Raw genomic sequence first — 16,738 nt, 5'->3', positions numbered from 1 at the left:
CGTAAAGGACGAATGCAGGAAAATATTAGGGTTTTTGAGTCACATCAAGATTTTCTATGAGGTCCACAAGTGGGCGGGGTTAAAAGAGTGGTGTGATGTTTGAAATTCGACGTGAGCACCGCGGGGGTGGAGCCACGATGAGTAGGTAAAACCTTATCATCTGTCTGTCGTCCTTGCCTCACCCCGTCCGCCATCCCTCCCACAACGTGTGTGTGTGTCTGTGTGTGTGTGTGTGTGTGTGTGTGTGTGTGTGTGTGTGTGTACGTGTGTGTGTGTGTCTGTGTGTGTGTCTGTGTGTGTTGTGCGTGCGTGCATACTGTACTGTACATACATTAGCTTAGCATATTTACTCCATAGCTTTTTCATACTGTGTGTACTCTATATACAGATGCTATACATGCTATACACTATAATGCACTTCACTGCCCCTTAGTTAGCACCCTGGTTAGATGCTATGTACTTTGTAAAAATGGTCCTTCTAAATCTGTCTTTATGTCTTGAGAACAGAAAAAGAGATACAGGAGTTTAATGGCTTACTGTCTGAGCTATAATTAAGGACAGCATGTCAGCTGCAGCTCATCTGTCAATAAACATCTGTTGGTAAAGGCTGAGTATCTGTTGGTAAAGGCTGAGTTCCCTTTCATTCCTTTTTGTGTGGCCCCTTTCAAAGCCTATCCCAGGCAGGCTAAGGTGCCTGCCTCCTGCTAAGACGTCCACAACGCACCTACTTTACACACAGCACATGGAATGATTGATAACTGCTGCCTTGCATGTGTTCACACACGCGCGCACACACACACACACACACACACACACACACACACACACACACACACACACACACTACGTCAAATGTATATACTCTCTTTTCTGGACTCTTTTTGTATCACAAACAGTACTGTATTTGCAAGTCTGGTATGTCATAAATGTATAGATGTAGCAGTACTGTCTATCTGTATGTCATATATGTTATGATGAATTGAAAATGGGGGACCCTGATGTAAACAAGACGAAAGTCTTTCTCTGGTCTGCATCCCCTTAACAATTGTGTATAGAGCTGTACTGTACTGTACCCATTCTGCAATCTGTTAATAAACTTTTCAATCAATCAATCAAAACACACACACACACACTCGCACGCACGCACACACACACACACACACACACACACACACAACCTAAACTCTCTTTTAAGCCATTAAAGGCCCAATCAGTGATCCAAACATAATCAAATGTATAATCAAACACCGGAGTAACTATTTACAATGAGTTAGAGCTTGAGATCAAACGTTTCAAGAATGTATGTGTATACCCCACATACCTAGATATGGTTCAAATGAAATTGCAAATAAGGACTGTGCAGCTATGTATCCTCAACCCTGTATACCCCCCCCCCCCCCCCCCATGCTGCTTTGACACCCGAAATTTCCCAAGAGGATTAATAAAGGATCATCTTATCTTAAATACAGATTGGGGCTCTAAGGACAAACAAATTAAAGGTGCTATAGATAGAACATTCAGCCCGTAGATGTCATGTTGTCACACTAGAGCACCAGCATGTAATTTATCCAATCAGGTGCATTCCATGTGGGTAAATGGGAAGTAGGGAGGGGAGACATGTAAACAACAACATTCACAATATGAAATCTATGATAAATTCATTAGTCAATATTTTCTTTGGGGGTAAAAGCAATACTTTTATTCTGCACATTTCTAAAAGCCCTGTGGGGGTACAGTATTAATTTTCTTTAATGATTACTATCATAATACATAATAGCATCATGTACCATTATACTGTCTCACCTCAAAAGCAACGCGAGAACTTGCAAAACGAACATCCTGTATGAATAATGCAACACTTGGATAGCTTGTGTACAATGAGACTAACAAGCCTTATCCGTTTTTGAGTACGATTTTCCAATGATTCAGAGGTTGATGATAGATTTGCCAGGGGAAAACCACTAAATCACTGTATCATTATTATTCCAAGAGGTTAGTGCATCCTATATTGATTTAGCTTATACTTATCAGGATTATAGAACTATCTTATTTAAAAAAAAAAAATGTACTTCATGTAATTCTCTCTGCTCCCAAATATGTTTCCCCCGCTGCTGTATCAAGAACGTGTAGCCGATTATTTAAATTAAGGTTTTAAATGAAAATGTATTCAAAGTTTATTAATCTTTTTAAAGATTGTACAATAGTTCAATAGTTAGATTATGAAGATTACTAGATTGCAACCCTGGAAGAAGGAAGAAAATAGAGAGAGAATGGACAAAAAAATCCAATCAATCAATGATTAAGTGCAATGGAATGAGTTCAGCTTTGGAAAAGGAGGAGGGTGATTTGTTAATGTTTAAGGAGTGAGTCATTGAAAGAAACCATTTCCGTGGACTTCTGAGTGAGAGTGTGCGTGTGTGCGTGTGCGTGTGCGTGTGTGTGTGTGTGTGTGTGTGTGTGTGTGTGTGTGTGTGTGTGTGTGTGTGTGAGAGAGAGGGAGATAGGGAGAGTGGAAATGAGGAAGGACTATTGAATGGGCCCCTATACCGGCTCCTGGTAGAGCCAGGGAACAAACTGCGAGAGGTATTCCTGGAATGCCGACATGGCTGCTGGATTACATACAGTACTGTACTACAACTACCATTACTACAAACACACCCTCAGAAGACACACAACAAGGTGTGTGTGTGTGTGTGTGTGCTCTATTGTACTTCTATTGTGTCCCCATAAGGATAGAAAGATGAGAAAAATATTTTAAAGTGAGGACATTTTGGCGTCATTTAATAATATAATATATATTATATATATAATACCACTGGTATATATATATACCCAACCTTAGGCTACGCAGGCTCAATGGCTGCCATACACTGGCACCAGGCACACATCACACTACACAATGTCTGAACGGCTCATGAGACAGGGATTGATATCAGCCATAAACACACTCCCCTCCCTTAAATCAACTGCTGAATTGCCCTTGAGCATGGCACTTGAGTGTAGCTGCTCAGTGGTGGGTTGTAGTAGAGCAGTGTTGAGCGTGAAGCAGGGTGGGGCAAGCTCAGCAAATTGAACCAGGATAAGTAAAGGTAAAAACAACAACGACAAACTGTCCACCCATATGACCCACATCTTTTAACGCTGCAGTAGGTAACTTCGAAGCATTTAGCAAGAATGAGTTTACCTGCTCAGCAGAAATAGAGCAAGCTCTGCATCACTTTTCAAGCCCGCGTGCACGCGCAACAAATGTTTTCCACTGACTCCCAGAGGCACCAGCAGCTTTAAACTAAATACATCAAAAAATATATTCCCAGCCTCTGTCGGCAGGTGGTTTTGCACATTGTGTACATTTTGATGAGGAGTGCCATGTCTTCGTTTTCTGATGCGAGCCCAGGACCACTTGGCAGGCCAACAACATCTGATTGGTTATTGATGCAAGCCAACAACATCGGATTGGTTATTGATGCAAGCCAACAACATCGGATTGGTTATTGATGCAAGCCAACAACATCGGATTGGTTATTGATGCAAGCCAACAACATCGGATTGGTTATTGATGCAAGCCAACAACATCGGATTGGTTATTGATGCAAGCCAACAACATCGGATTGGTTATTAATGCAGGGAGCTGTTGTTTTTTCCTGCCAATCAGAGGCTACGAATTCTTTGTAGTCACTTATTCTTTTTATTCGCTTTTATTATTAACCTTTGTTTCGCATACATGGGCTTACAAAGTGATGCAGGGCTTGCTCTATGTCTGCTGGGCAGGTAAACTCACTCTTGCTAATTTCTCCAAAGTTGCCTACTTCAGCTTTAATATTTGACTTCCTTTATGTGAATGTAAAAAACACTGATTGTCTTGGTAACTCAGGTGTATTGGGAAGTGAATACAGGTGTCTTCAGTAATATTGGCCATGTGTGGAATGAGACATACTTTATTGATGATGTCAGCAGTCCAAACTAAACTGTCACCATCTGCATTCTTAGCTACATTCCTAGAACGTTTAACATTTTGATCATCAGTGATGCAGATGCACATTCATACACAGTACGTATCTGTTCATTCCTATGCAAACAAGGACATAGTGTCACACTGTGTAGATGCAAAGCAAAATTGTATTTTACACAAAGTGCAGAGCAACACAAAGTGAGTTAGTGGCATAACGGTCATAGCAGTTCTTCACCTCTAAAAAATAAAAGTTCTATCGATGAATCCATGTTATGCAGCATCATTTGAATCTGGGTGCAAGTACTTGAATTTGAATACTGTGGGCTACATCAATTTAGGCCTAAGAGCAAATCTGTTTAGATCATGGATGAAATTCAGTGGGGCCTTGAGTGTGTGTGTGTGCGTACATGCACATGTCCTTGGCTGGATGATCATACAGGCTAAAACATGAATATGGGTGACCACATCTGATAGTTTATGGTTCCGAAAAATCCATGCATGCACGCACACGCAGATAAAGATACACAGATACACACACATACACTCTTAGCTGTCCATCATGTTCAATGATGACGCTTGCTCCAGGGATGGGGGGGTTCAGCGACGCTGCCGCTGCTTCTCGTGGGCGTTGAGTCCGATCCTTGAGCCGCACACCCACACACACAGGCCTGCAGGCCTGATCACGTCAGTAGTATTGATGGTAATAGCATTCTAACAGTGCTAGATGAGATTAGAGCTATGGCCATCTGGCCCATAGGACCTACACATCAATAGGGAGAGGAACACCATTAAAGGGGAATGCCACTTCCTTATGAATGGAATTATACGGTCATTGTCTCACTTTCAGCATGCTGCTGTAATATTGCTCCATGCCCAAGAGGAATTATTTTGATAGATGCAGGGTGAGGTACCATCTCCAATACCTTCTATTCAATAATGAAACTAATGTCCAGAACCTGTAAACAGAATAATATTCATGACATGATTCTATTGCTGTATGTATACAGTGTGTTAAACTAGATGAAACCATCTAGTTTACACAACTCACTCATAGGGCCTTTACTAACAGCATGTGGATGCAGTTGAAAATATTATTATTATTACTACTACTACTACTACTACTACTACTACTACTACTACTACTACAACACATGTTTTGTTGTTTTGGATCTTCTGACATAACAGCTGGTCTTGAGTTGTTTGAAGAGCTTCATGGTTTCCTAGAAGTCAGGAAATGATCGCCCCACGAAAACACACACAGTCCCCCCCATGTCCATAACTGGCTCCCCAAGGAAGACTTTTCACTGAATATGTTTCTCGGTGTCAACAAACTCTTACAAAATAAACATAAATAATGGTGGCATAACAAGGTTGTTTATATCAACTGGATAAAGAAGCATTCATTTATTGGCATGACCTGACATGGACCTATGGCAAAATTTCTGAAATCTAGGTCTGGGGGAGAATTACAAGTCTCAAATGTGTGTTAAAGGTTGGAGCCACAAACCAGTGAAGACACAAGGTCACAATGAGTGGCGCCTAACTCACCAGGAACAGACAACATGAAAACTGAAGTATAACTGTTAAACAAACTATATCCTGCACAATCGAAGGTACCAGGAGAATAAATTCATGGTCATTTTTAAAAGGATGTAAAATGTTGAGAAGTCCCAATGTATAATGGGACTCATCTCCTTGATCTTCCCCTTGTAGTTGTTTTCTGTGTGTCACCTCCAGGTGGACAAGCAGGAGCATTACACCCTAAACAGCATCCGCCTATCCCAACTTGAGCCCCAATGCTCCACATTCTCACCAACACTCAATGTTGCACGTTCCCACGGGCCACCGCTGTGTCCGATCAAGTCCCAATACAGAGTGAGCCAAACTGATGCAGGAGGAGTGGCTGCCCTGCCATGCTCCCTTGAAAGAGAGGCAATCAACGTGTTGGCTTAAAAACGTGGGTTTGTGCTTTGCTGTTCGAGCGGGTATTTCAATAGCAACCCTACTGCCTTGTCGAGTGTTGCTCCCTTTCTGATATGTCACTAACCCTTCTAACGGAGCGTCACTCAAAATGAATGGGGAGTGTTTAGTGGTCAAATTGGGACGGAGACGATATTATCGTAAGAGGTTTGAGTGGGCCCAAAAAATCCCAACAAGCCTGGACCTCAGTGGCATTTCATTAGCCTGAAATTGATGAAGAGTCCATGATATCAGTCAAGTTTGAGACTTTGCTGAAGGAAATGATCATTGGGTTCATCAGGTTCAGTCATAGAATCAAACGTTTTAGTTACTACAATTGTACCATGTAAATATCACTGATATCATTTTTACTGTAGTTTATTGTTGCCTTTGGGTTCCAGTGAAAATGATACAACACAATACAGACATGATCTAATAACTTAGTGGAGAAACTACTGGAGCTTTGGTTGAGTGTTTTCAACTCTACTTAACCATCATAATGGAAGAAAATACTGTACATTAGACAGGATCTCTACACACACATGCATAGACATAATCAATAAACAGAAATACTTTATATATACAGTATATTCAACACCATACAGCCATAAGGCATTCAAGAGAAGAGCAACTGTCCCTCTGGTCCTTAGTCTTGAAGTTAACAACATGAAAAGTGCCAAAAGTAGATCAAACGGTCAGTCATTTTGAAATTCGAAAATCACAACGACATCAAAGTAGAAGCTTCAGTTACAGTTCTTAACAATGAATTAGCTACAACCTAATGATTTCTTTTGTGTTTACAATCAGCAATTGTAAGTGCTTATATTGGGAGATATACAATATATTGTATATGGGCAGCTATGCAGTGGTGTGGAATGTGAAGTAGGTTGTTCTGTATCGCATATGAGAATGAATTAGGGAAAAACGGTAAATGCAGTCAGTTAAGAGCACAGAGTTCTGAGAATTCTGGAAACCAACCTCTAACCACAGGATGCTATATTTCCAACTCAAACAGAGAGCTCCAGTCAAAAACATGTGATACACACACACCTAAGTAACGAAGCAGGCCCCAAAGAGGCCTGTCATTGCAACATCTCGCCCCAGTTAAATACAAGTTAAATATAGTCACTGTTGGATGAAAACCTCTCATCTCCATTTTTGGTCATTTTCATGTTTTTACTGGGAATTAATGTTTACATGGTTCTCTATCACGTGAGCCAGTTTCATGACCATATGGCCTATGAGACACATTGAAAACCCAAAGGGAAAAAAAATACATGGATGTCAATCTGAAAATGAGGTTGTTTTTCTGAATTCCTGAAAAGTTTAACTTTTTGGAGATACAAGGTTTTCACCTGACAACAGCGAAGGTTGTTTACAACCAAAAGTAAAGTAGGGTAAAGTAAGGTCAGGTAAGGTACCTTTACCCTAAAAACCAGGAGGGACGGTTACATCCACATGTTCCACTTCTACATTTTGAAGTTTCTTCTTCATTACAGACCTGAGAAAATAAAAACAAATAAAAAACAGCCTAAATCTGGGTAAGCAAAGGAGACAAAGATAGAGATAGTTAACAGCTATTGAAATGCAACATCTGATTTACTGGATGAGTTGTATCATAAAAAAAGGTTATAACCAAGTTGGAGTTCATTATAATATATTAATACATTAACAGAAAGTGTTAAATCAAATCTATGAATGAGTGATAGGGTCAATACAATTATGTAATTCCTCTGTAGTTTATTTTAAGACTAATTTCTCTTCCATGTACATAACACAGAGATGTACTGAAGACATGACTTTGTAGTGGATGGAGTTGGTTTATTTAGTGGAAGCAGGTGTGAAGCTTCAATTGGTGGAATTAATCCCAATCACTCACATCATTAATTTAACCATTTATTATAATGCAGAATAAATGGCAATGGCAATACAGTTCGTCTTGGTGGTGTGGTTCTACTCTTGGGGGAGGCTCCCTGCTGCAAGAGAGGTTAAAGCATAACAACCTACACAGAGGATGAAGCATAACGGGATACTGAAACTGAACAGCAGGGAGCACTGCGAATGAATCCCTCATAGGGGATGTAACTTACAGTACAACACTAGGGTAGTAGTTGCATACGATACAGAGTAGAACCAGAGCAGGTGGAGGCTGGGGTGGTGGTGGAGGTGGACGCTGGGGTGGTGGTGGTGGAGGCTGGGGTGGTGGTGGAGGTGGACACTGGGGTGGTGGTGGTGGAGGCTGGGGTGGTGGTGGAGGTGGACGCTGGGGTGGTGGTGGAGGTGGACGCTGGGGTGGTGGTGGTGGCTGGGGTGGAGGTGGAAGCTGGGGTGGTGGAGGTGGACGCTGGGGTGGAGGTGGAGGCTGGGGTGGAGGTGGAAGCTGGGGTGGTGGAGGTGGACGCTGGGGTGGTGGAGGTGGACGCTGGGGTGGTGGTGGAAGCTGGGGTGGTGGTGGTGAAAACCTTACTTGCAGGTTACAGCAGCAGCAGCAGTGAACAGAGTGTGTGTGAAAGGGAATGTCTTTAAAGAGATGCCAAATCAGTATCGGTGGGACGATGGAGCATCAGCTGAGCTGTCAGTCGCAGCTCCACGCATGACTTGGAGTGTCCTGTCAGAAGTTGCCCATTAACACTTTGAGTGCCAGCCACGGCATAATTCGTTATTACATGCCAACCGCTGAGTGCCAGAAACGAGATATGCTGTTTTTTAATTGTTATTTTTTTTATTAGCGATTTCCATTCATATTTCATCAATCTAGCCTCACGTTACCAGTGGGGATCTCTCTGAGCTCGAATTGGGAAAATACCGCCCCCTATCGTCTCTCCGGATGGTACTGCACCCCATTGGATTTGACTGAATAAAACGCATGGGGAAAAAGAGTCCGGATTCCACATTTTACTTGTCAGGCAAGTAACCGGAGACGATCCCAGTCATCGCCCATCAGAACAGTGTGGTCTGATCTGAGGTAAGAAATCTATTTGACCAGTATTGGGATAATCAGAGCTGTTTTCACCTATATATCAACGTGTCCCATATGTGTGTGTGTGGCTGTGAGTGTGTGTAGCTGATCAGGAAATAAGATAATCGATTTTTCAGCCCGCTTCTATAGCGTGCATAAGTACACATATACTATCAATAATCTAGCGTTGATTTGAAAACGATTCATAAATAGGCGAAAAAATTACAACGTGTTTTGTGTATTACAGTAAAGCGCGATTCCTGCAGAATCTTTTTTTTTCTCCTGAAAGTTTAAAAAAAACTAGCGTTTTTCAAAATGGTATAAAATGGAAATGAACCGATTAAAAAACAATCCGTTTCAACAAGTCATTGATAAGCGACGGTCGTATTAGACACATAGCCATCATTTAAGATATAGTTTATGCGTTCACAAATGTGAGCGCTCTGTCATTGACTACAGCGCCAGCACTCAACGGGGTATATAGGACTGGCACGGCTGGCACGGAAAGTGTTAAGGTCCCTTGACTCTCCTGTTTGTTTAGGACTCTTCATCAGTGGCACTGGGCGTACGTTCCTAGAAAAGACGGAATGACCGTGAGGGGAAAAGATTAAATAAATGAAACTAATCATACATAATAATGCAGGGATGTGTATAGTATGTCTAAATCAGAATGCAAAAGAATAGACTCTTGTTACAGCACGCACACACACACACACCTCTTCCTGCTCCTCTTCAGTATCGTCATCGCTGACGACAGGTTTGGCTCGGGTGCGTCCTGTACGCCTACTGCGTGCCTTCCCCCGCTCCTCACCTTTCTCCCTCCGACTCAGACGAATCTTCACCTTCACCGAGCGGGCTGGAGGACACGTGCGCACACATACACATACACATACACACACACACACACACACGTACGTACGCACACACACACACACACACACACACACACACACACACACACACACACACACACACACACACACACACACACACACACACACACACACACACACACACACACACACACACACACACACACACACACACACACACACACACACACACACACACACACACACACACACACACACTTTACATACTCTAGGTATGATGCATAAACACATGGATCACCAGCGTTCCAAACATTCTAATCTTTCCAATATTAGGTCTTCACATCCCAATTTCTCCTGCTCATAAAACATACTAACATTCAGACTCTGATCCTTCCTCCGGCTCCTCCTCCTCCTCCTCCTCCTCCTCGCTCTCCTCTCCCTCGCTCTCCTCCTCCTCCTCGATCTTCTGCCGCAGGCTGGTGAACACCGACTGCAGCACGATGGAGTCCTCGTAGATCTGGTGACACACACATCGTTTGGTACAAAGCCGCCTGTTTTTGGCTTCCAGTGTGAAATATGTACAAATATTATGCTTTAATATATTTGGGAAACACTTAATTTTAAGAGGCACGACAATAATGATTAAGCATCAAGGCACTAATTCGGAACAATATCCATCAGTTACTCACATGGTTTTTTCAAGTTTCACCTTTATTTCTGTCACATCCCTATCCTTTTTACAGTATAGAAGAGTCAGATTCTTAGTTTCTTGGCCTAGCAGCAGTATCAACACAAGTAGTACAGAGATAAGTAATAAAAACAGTGTAAGATTTACAAAAGTCAACATAGCAATAACAAAAAAAAACAATAGCATCTATTGCAGTGTAGTGTGTAGTGTGTGCAAATCTGTACCAATCTGTGTAGATCAGTAGTGTGTGCAAGTCAGTATTATGTGCAAATCAGTATTGTGTGCAAATCAGTAGCAGGGACAGTAATAATAGTACTGGTTTTCTTCAGTCATAGGCTGGTAACCAGCTGTTCATGCCATTTTGTTCATGAGTCTGACTGCCTGGAGGGGAAACATGTCCCAGAGTCTGCTGGTCCGGGCCTTGAGGCTGTGGTACAGCTGAAACAGTTTGTAGTTGGGATGGCTGGGGTCCTTAATAGACCCTGTGCTGTTGTACATGTCATGGATGGAGGGGAGCTCACAACCACAGATGTTCTGGGCCAATCAGGATGCTCTCTGTCGTGCCTCTGTAGAAGGCCTGTTGGGTCTGGGCCCCATGCAGAATTTCTTCCACCTGAGGTGAAAGAGGTGTTGTTGTGCTTTCTTCACCACCTGGCCAGTGTGCACGTCCCAGGTGAGGTCCTCGGTGATGTGAACACAGAGGAACTTCAAGCCGCTAACTCTCTCCACAGCAGACCTGTTGATTTTGATGGGGTCCAGCCTTTCTCCCCCTCTCCTATAGTCCACGACCAGCTTCTTGGTCTTGTTAATGTTGATGGAGAGGTTGTTCACCCTGTACCATTGTGCCAGATTGTCAATCTCTTCCCTGTAGGCTTATCACTGTTGTGTCAACGGCAAACTTAATCACCATGTTGGAGCCGTGTGTGGCTCCACAATCTTGAGTGTACAGGGAGTAGAGGAGGGGGCTCAGGACACAGCCCGGGGGAGCTCCTGTGTTGAGGGTCAGAGGTTGTTGAGGTGTTGGGTGCCATCCTCACCACTTGGCGACGGTCTGAGAGGAAGTCTAGAATCCAGCTGCACACGTTGGGGTCGAGTTCTGTGTGGAGTGTTGTGGCTATTGCATTGTCGGTGGACCCATTTTGCCGGCAGGCAAATTGGTGGGGGTATTTTTCGGTGATGGTCGGTAGTCCGCTACAGATACATTTCTTAACATGTTTATCAAATCATTTACTCACTATGGGGGCTTTCACACTAGCCATTCAGGGTCAAATCAGAGCGCGATCGCACCAAAATATCGCGTGATGAGAATGTTCCCCCCGTCCCCGGGGTCGCTGATTCGCTCCAAACCTGGACCGCTGGAATAGGTGGTCTTGGGTGCGAACCAGCGTCCCCGACGACGGAGTGGGGCGTGGTGTGCAAGCTTACTGTAATGCTTTCATGCTTGCTTGAATTTTGGGCAGATAAAAACATACAGCAACAACTGGACAATACCCACAAAAACTATATTTATGGGCAATTTGGCGAGTTCAGACCTCAACCAAACAAGCATGTTGAGCCTCATGGCTCAGTGGATGAAAACTTCGAGATGAAGCCATGTTACAAGCCCAAGACTTCCCTGGCTCGCATTAGGCCTGGCAATTTGCCATTGCTATGTCTATACATTGGTTTCTTGTTCTAATGCATTTATTTCTATAGACCAGTGGTGCCCAACCAGTCGGCCGTGATCGACCGGTAGATCACAGGCTGATTTTCAAGTAGACCGCGAGATAATTTTTATATAACATCGAGTATGTTGTCACATCGCGGCTGAGATGAGACTTGCTTTAGCGCAGAGCTTTCCTCTCATTTCATTATAGACACAGACCAGCGTGGACCTTCAATGACATGCAATTGTAATTTCATTACACAGACCAGCGTGGACCTTCAATGACATGCAATATAATTGACGCAAGCAATGGGCTAACGTTAGCTGCTAACAGTTATCCAATAACTAGGCTAAGCTAACTAGCGTTAGCCGCTAACCCTGGAAAACACTCAAAGCGGACTCCACACCAGTTCTATTCGTGAGAAAAGGGGGTGGGTTATATTGACAAGGCTTGACAACAGAGGTTCAAAGATAACTTCATATTTATTGGTTATTCGTTTCTTTGTATCGGGCATCCAGTTTCCATCACCGTGTGTTTAACTGTGATGTGTTGATGTTCGAGTGTGACATCATCGCCTACGGCAGCTTACACGCTCAAAACGCAAACTGTAAACAAAACCCGGAGCGAACCAAGACTGCAGTGTATACACAAACCAGAGGGGGGAGAGGGAGGGGGGGAGTTCGCACTCAAAGACAGATCGAGGACGGAGCGGAGCACCCGTTCCTAATGAGAAAGCCCCCTATGAGAGTGAGGGCAACAGGATACTAGTCATTCAGATGCATTATCTTTTTTGGTACTGGCACAATGGTGGATGACTTGAAGCAGGACAGGACTGTATGCTCGGAGAGGGAGAGGTTGAATATGTCAGTGAAAACACCAGCCAGGGAGCTCCCGTAGCTCACCGCATATCTCGGCGCTATTTCTGCGTCGGGGAAAACCGTGCTCGTCACGGATCTGGGGGACACGAGTTCGATTCCCGGACCCGCCGTCATTTCTCAGAATGTCTTCCCCTGCTCTACATCCCATTTCAACCTGTTTCTGTCGCTCATGCTTGACCAGAAAAGCGATAAACGCTAAAAAATAAAGTAAAAAAACAAAAAAAAAAAAACAGCCAGCTGCTCCGCACACATTTTGATCACTCGGCCTGGGATGATGCGGCTGCCTTGCGTACGTTAATGTGCTTGAATTCCTTGTGCATGTCGGCCTCCACAAAGGGAGGGCTTTCCCTGGGAGGTTGGTGTGTTTAACCTCAAACCAGGCATAAAGGTTTTCCAGCTCATCCGGTAGGGAGGCACTACTGGCTTTCTCTTTAAGATCTGATATTGTGTGTAGTCCTTGCCAGGCGCCGCTGCGTGAGTCATTACTACTTAGTTGTGTCTCTATTTGCTCTTTATATTCCCGTTTGGCTACTGTGATTGTCCTGTGGAGATGGTATTGTGTTTCCTTCCATTTCTCTTTGTTTCCAGAGGAAAAAGCAGCGTCTCTCGCCTTTAGTGCCCTCGTGCACAGCTATCAATCCATCTGGATTGAGGAATACCCGGATTGTTTTTGTGGCGACAACGTCACTTATACACTTTTGAATAAATCCCATGATTCCTTCTGTACTTGTCGGTTTTCTGACGTATTCCGGAATTTAGCTACAGTACTTAGCTTCCCAATGACACATAGTAAAGAACAGCCCGTTTGGAGCTTACTGTACCTCTAATCCTAAAAGTTAACAATCAGTTCAATAATAGGGGTTCCTACATTTTATTAATATATAATTCCTCTTTAGTTCCTCTGTACTTAAAGGGGATAGGTCTGATTTATGGAGGTCAGCTAGCCAAAATGAATGGGTCTTGTGACTTTTAGCTATTGCAAAAGCCATGTTAAATCAGAAGACACTTAGATATCACATTTATCAATTAATTTCACAATCACTACAACTAAAATTAAGAAATCGTTTTTAATCTGATCATTTACAAAAGGTAATTTCAATACAGTTCCTATTGTTTTCAATGAGTGGCATTAACCCCCTCTCACACAACAGCAACATGTGTTGTTTTCACATAGTAATGTCAAAATGAAATAGTCCAATCTACTGTTCTGCAAGTCCTTCCTCCATTAGTTACTGTAGCGAAGTCTGACTAACTGTCAAACTGACACATGTGGCGTCAGATCAGTGATGACTAAGGACGTGATTGAGATACGGCAAGATAAGAGATGAGATAATGATATGATACAATAAGAAAAATTTACCAGTGGAAACTGCGTTGTTGCGGTTGGATTTGTGGATCGGTATGTAAGATACGATAAGATAAGATATTCCTTTATTGATCCCCTTGGGGAAATTCGGGCATCATAGCAGCATGGGGGGGGGGGGGGGGGGGGGGGGGTACAAGTATAGGCAGGGTAATCGAAGAAAGACAAAAATATAGGCAATAAAATGTAATCGGAATATAAAATATGAGAAAAGTAAACAGTAGGGTCTGTATGCCCTATCCGTCATAATATATGTTACAATAATTATAGACAATTAAAACTGTTTATTTTAATATGAACTATGAATAAAAGTAAACAGTATACACAAAGGTGTAGGTGAGGGTCTGTACCCCATTGGTCATAATATACCTTATAGTCCATGCAGGTTTTAGTGGTTAAAAGTCAATCACACCTAAAAGACAATTGGTTTAGTGGATTGCTATGTCAATCACAGTGGATTATAACAGTGAGTGTGTGATTATAACAGTGTCTCACCAGTGAGTGTGATTATAACAGAGTGTCTCACCAGTGAGTGTGATTATAACAGTGTCTCACCAGTGAGTGTGTGATTATAACAGTGTCTCAGCAGTGAGTGTGTGATTATAACAGTGTCTCACCAGTGAGTGTGTGATTATAACAGTGTCTCACCAGTGAGTGTGATTATAACAGTGTCTCACCAGTGAGTGTGTGATTATAACAGTGTCTCAGCAGTGAGTGTGATTACAACAGTGTCTCACCAGTGAGTGTGTGATTATAACAGTGTCTCACCAGTGAGTGTGTGATTATAACAGTGTCTCACCAGTGAGTGTGATTATAACAGTGTCTCAGCAGTGAGTTTGTGATTATAACAGAGCAGGGGTGTAAAGTACTTGAGTAATTGTACTTCGTTACAATACTTAAGTACTGTTTTGGGGGATTTGTACTTTACTCGAGTATTATTAGGTTTGTATACTTTGTACTTTTACTCCATTACATTTCAGAGAAAAAAACATACTTTTTACTCCTTACATTTAAAATGCAGACCTACAAAGTACAAAGTACAAATCTCACAGGTCCAACCATTTTAATTAATATATTTTAATAGTTTATCTGGCCGACCTAACATTAACGTTATTAATCCTGCGACCGCAGGTAAACAGCCAATCAAATCCCCATCAATGGAAAATGAACCCGCCCATACCCATGCTGATTGGTCCTTGTGCAAGACTAGAAAGCGGGGATCTTTGATTAAACACCTGCTATCAGAAGAATAGACAGTCAGATCCGCATTATGCTGTGGTTAATATTGTGATATTATTCAGGGTACTCCAGTATTCTGTCTTTAATATTGTGATATTATTCAGGGTACTCCAGTATTCTGTCTTTAATATTGTGATATTATTCAGGGTACTCCAGTATTCTGCCCTTAATATTGTGATATTATTCAGGATAATCCAGTATGCTGTCTTCAATATTGTGATATTATTCAGGGTACTCCAGTATTCTGTCTTTAATATTGTGATATTATTCAGGGTACTCCAGTATTCTGCCTTTAATATTGTGATATTATTCAGGGTACTCCAATATTCTGCCTTTAATATTGTGATATTATTCAGGGTACTCCAGTATTCTGCCTTTAATATTGTGATATTATTCAGGATAATCCAGTATGCTGTGGTTAATATTGTCATATTATTCAGGATACACCATTCTGTTTTTAATATTGTGATATTATTCATGATGTGATGTGAATGACGTCCATGTTAGTTTACCTTCAATGGAGAAGTGCATTAAATAATTTTAATGCAAAAAAAGTGTCCTCTGTTCTTTCATTTCAGCATTGTCTATCGCAGAACACATTCCATTGTGGGCAGAGTGTATGCTTGGTTTCATTCCAGCCTTTCCTAAACACCAGCTGATGATTTCACTAATTGGCTCACCTCTTCAACTAACTCACCTGGTGCAATGTATAGTTAAAATGAAAACTTGGCCCACAATGGACTGAGTTTGAGACCCCTGGTCTATCCCTTTAAAAAAAATGTACTTTTACTTTTTAGTACTTAAGTACATTTAAAAGTAGTACTTTTTTACTTTTACTCAAGTGTGTTTTTAGCCAGATACTTTGACTTTTACTTGAGTCAGATTTTGAGACGGTACCCATACTTTCACTTAAGTATCATTTCTGGGTACTTTTTACACCCCTGTAACAGAGTGTCTCAGCAGTGAGAGTGTGATTATAACAGTGTCTCAGCAGTGAGTGTGATTATAACAGTGTCTCACCAGTGAGGGTGATTATAACAGTGTATCAGCAGTGAGTGTGTGATTATAACAGTGTCTCACCAGTGAGTGTGATTATAACAGAGTGTCTCACCAGTGAGTGTGATTACAACAGTGTCTCACCAGTGAGTGTGTGATTATAACAGTGTCTCACCAGTGAGTGTGATTATAACAGTGTCTCACCAGTGAGTGTGTGATTATAACAGT

The 16,738-nt window shown here is 42.2% G+C and overlaps 1 protein-coding gene across 1 annotated transcript in view; it reads right to left on the bottom strand.

The window, feature by feature from the left end:
• Positions 1 to 9,404: 9,404 nt before the first annotated feature.
• Positions 9,405 to 16,738, bottom strand: part of smarca4b (SWI/SNF related BAF chromatin remodeling complex subunit ATPase 4b) — a gene marked incomplete at both ends in the record, with an annotated part of 119,881 nt that continues 112,547 nt past the window's right edge. The window contains 3 exons of the mRNA XM_084318838.1: positions 9,405 to 9,440; positions 9,584 to 9,723; positions 10,076 to 10,217. Of these exons, the coding sequence (XP_084174964.1) occupies positions 9,405 to 9,440; positions 9,584 to 9,723; positions 10,076 to 10,217 (318 nt within the window). The remainder of the gene's footprint in view (positions 9,441 to 9,583; positions 9,724 to 10,075; positions 10,218 to 16,738) is intronic.

This window comes from Notolepis coatsorum, assembly GCF_963971535.1.
Source record: "Notolepis coatsorum genome assembly, chromosome: 7".
NCBI classification, from domain to species: Eukaryota; Metazoa; Chordata; class Actinopteri; order Aulopiformes; family Paralepididae; genus Notolepis; species Notolepis coatsorum.
Note: the sequence above shows the minus strand (reverse complement) of the source record. Positions and strands in the feature narration are given on the sequence as shown.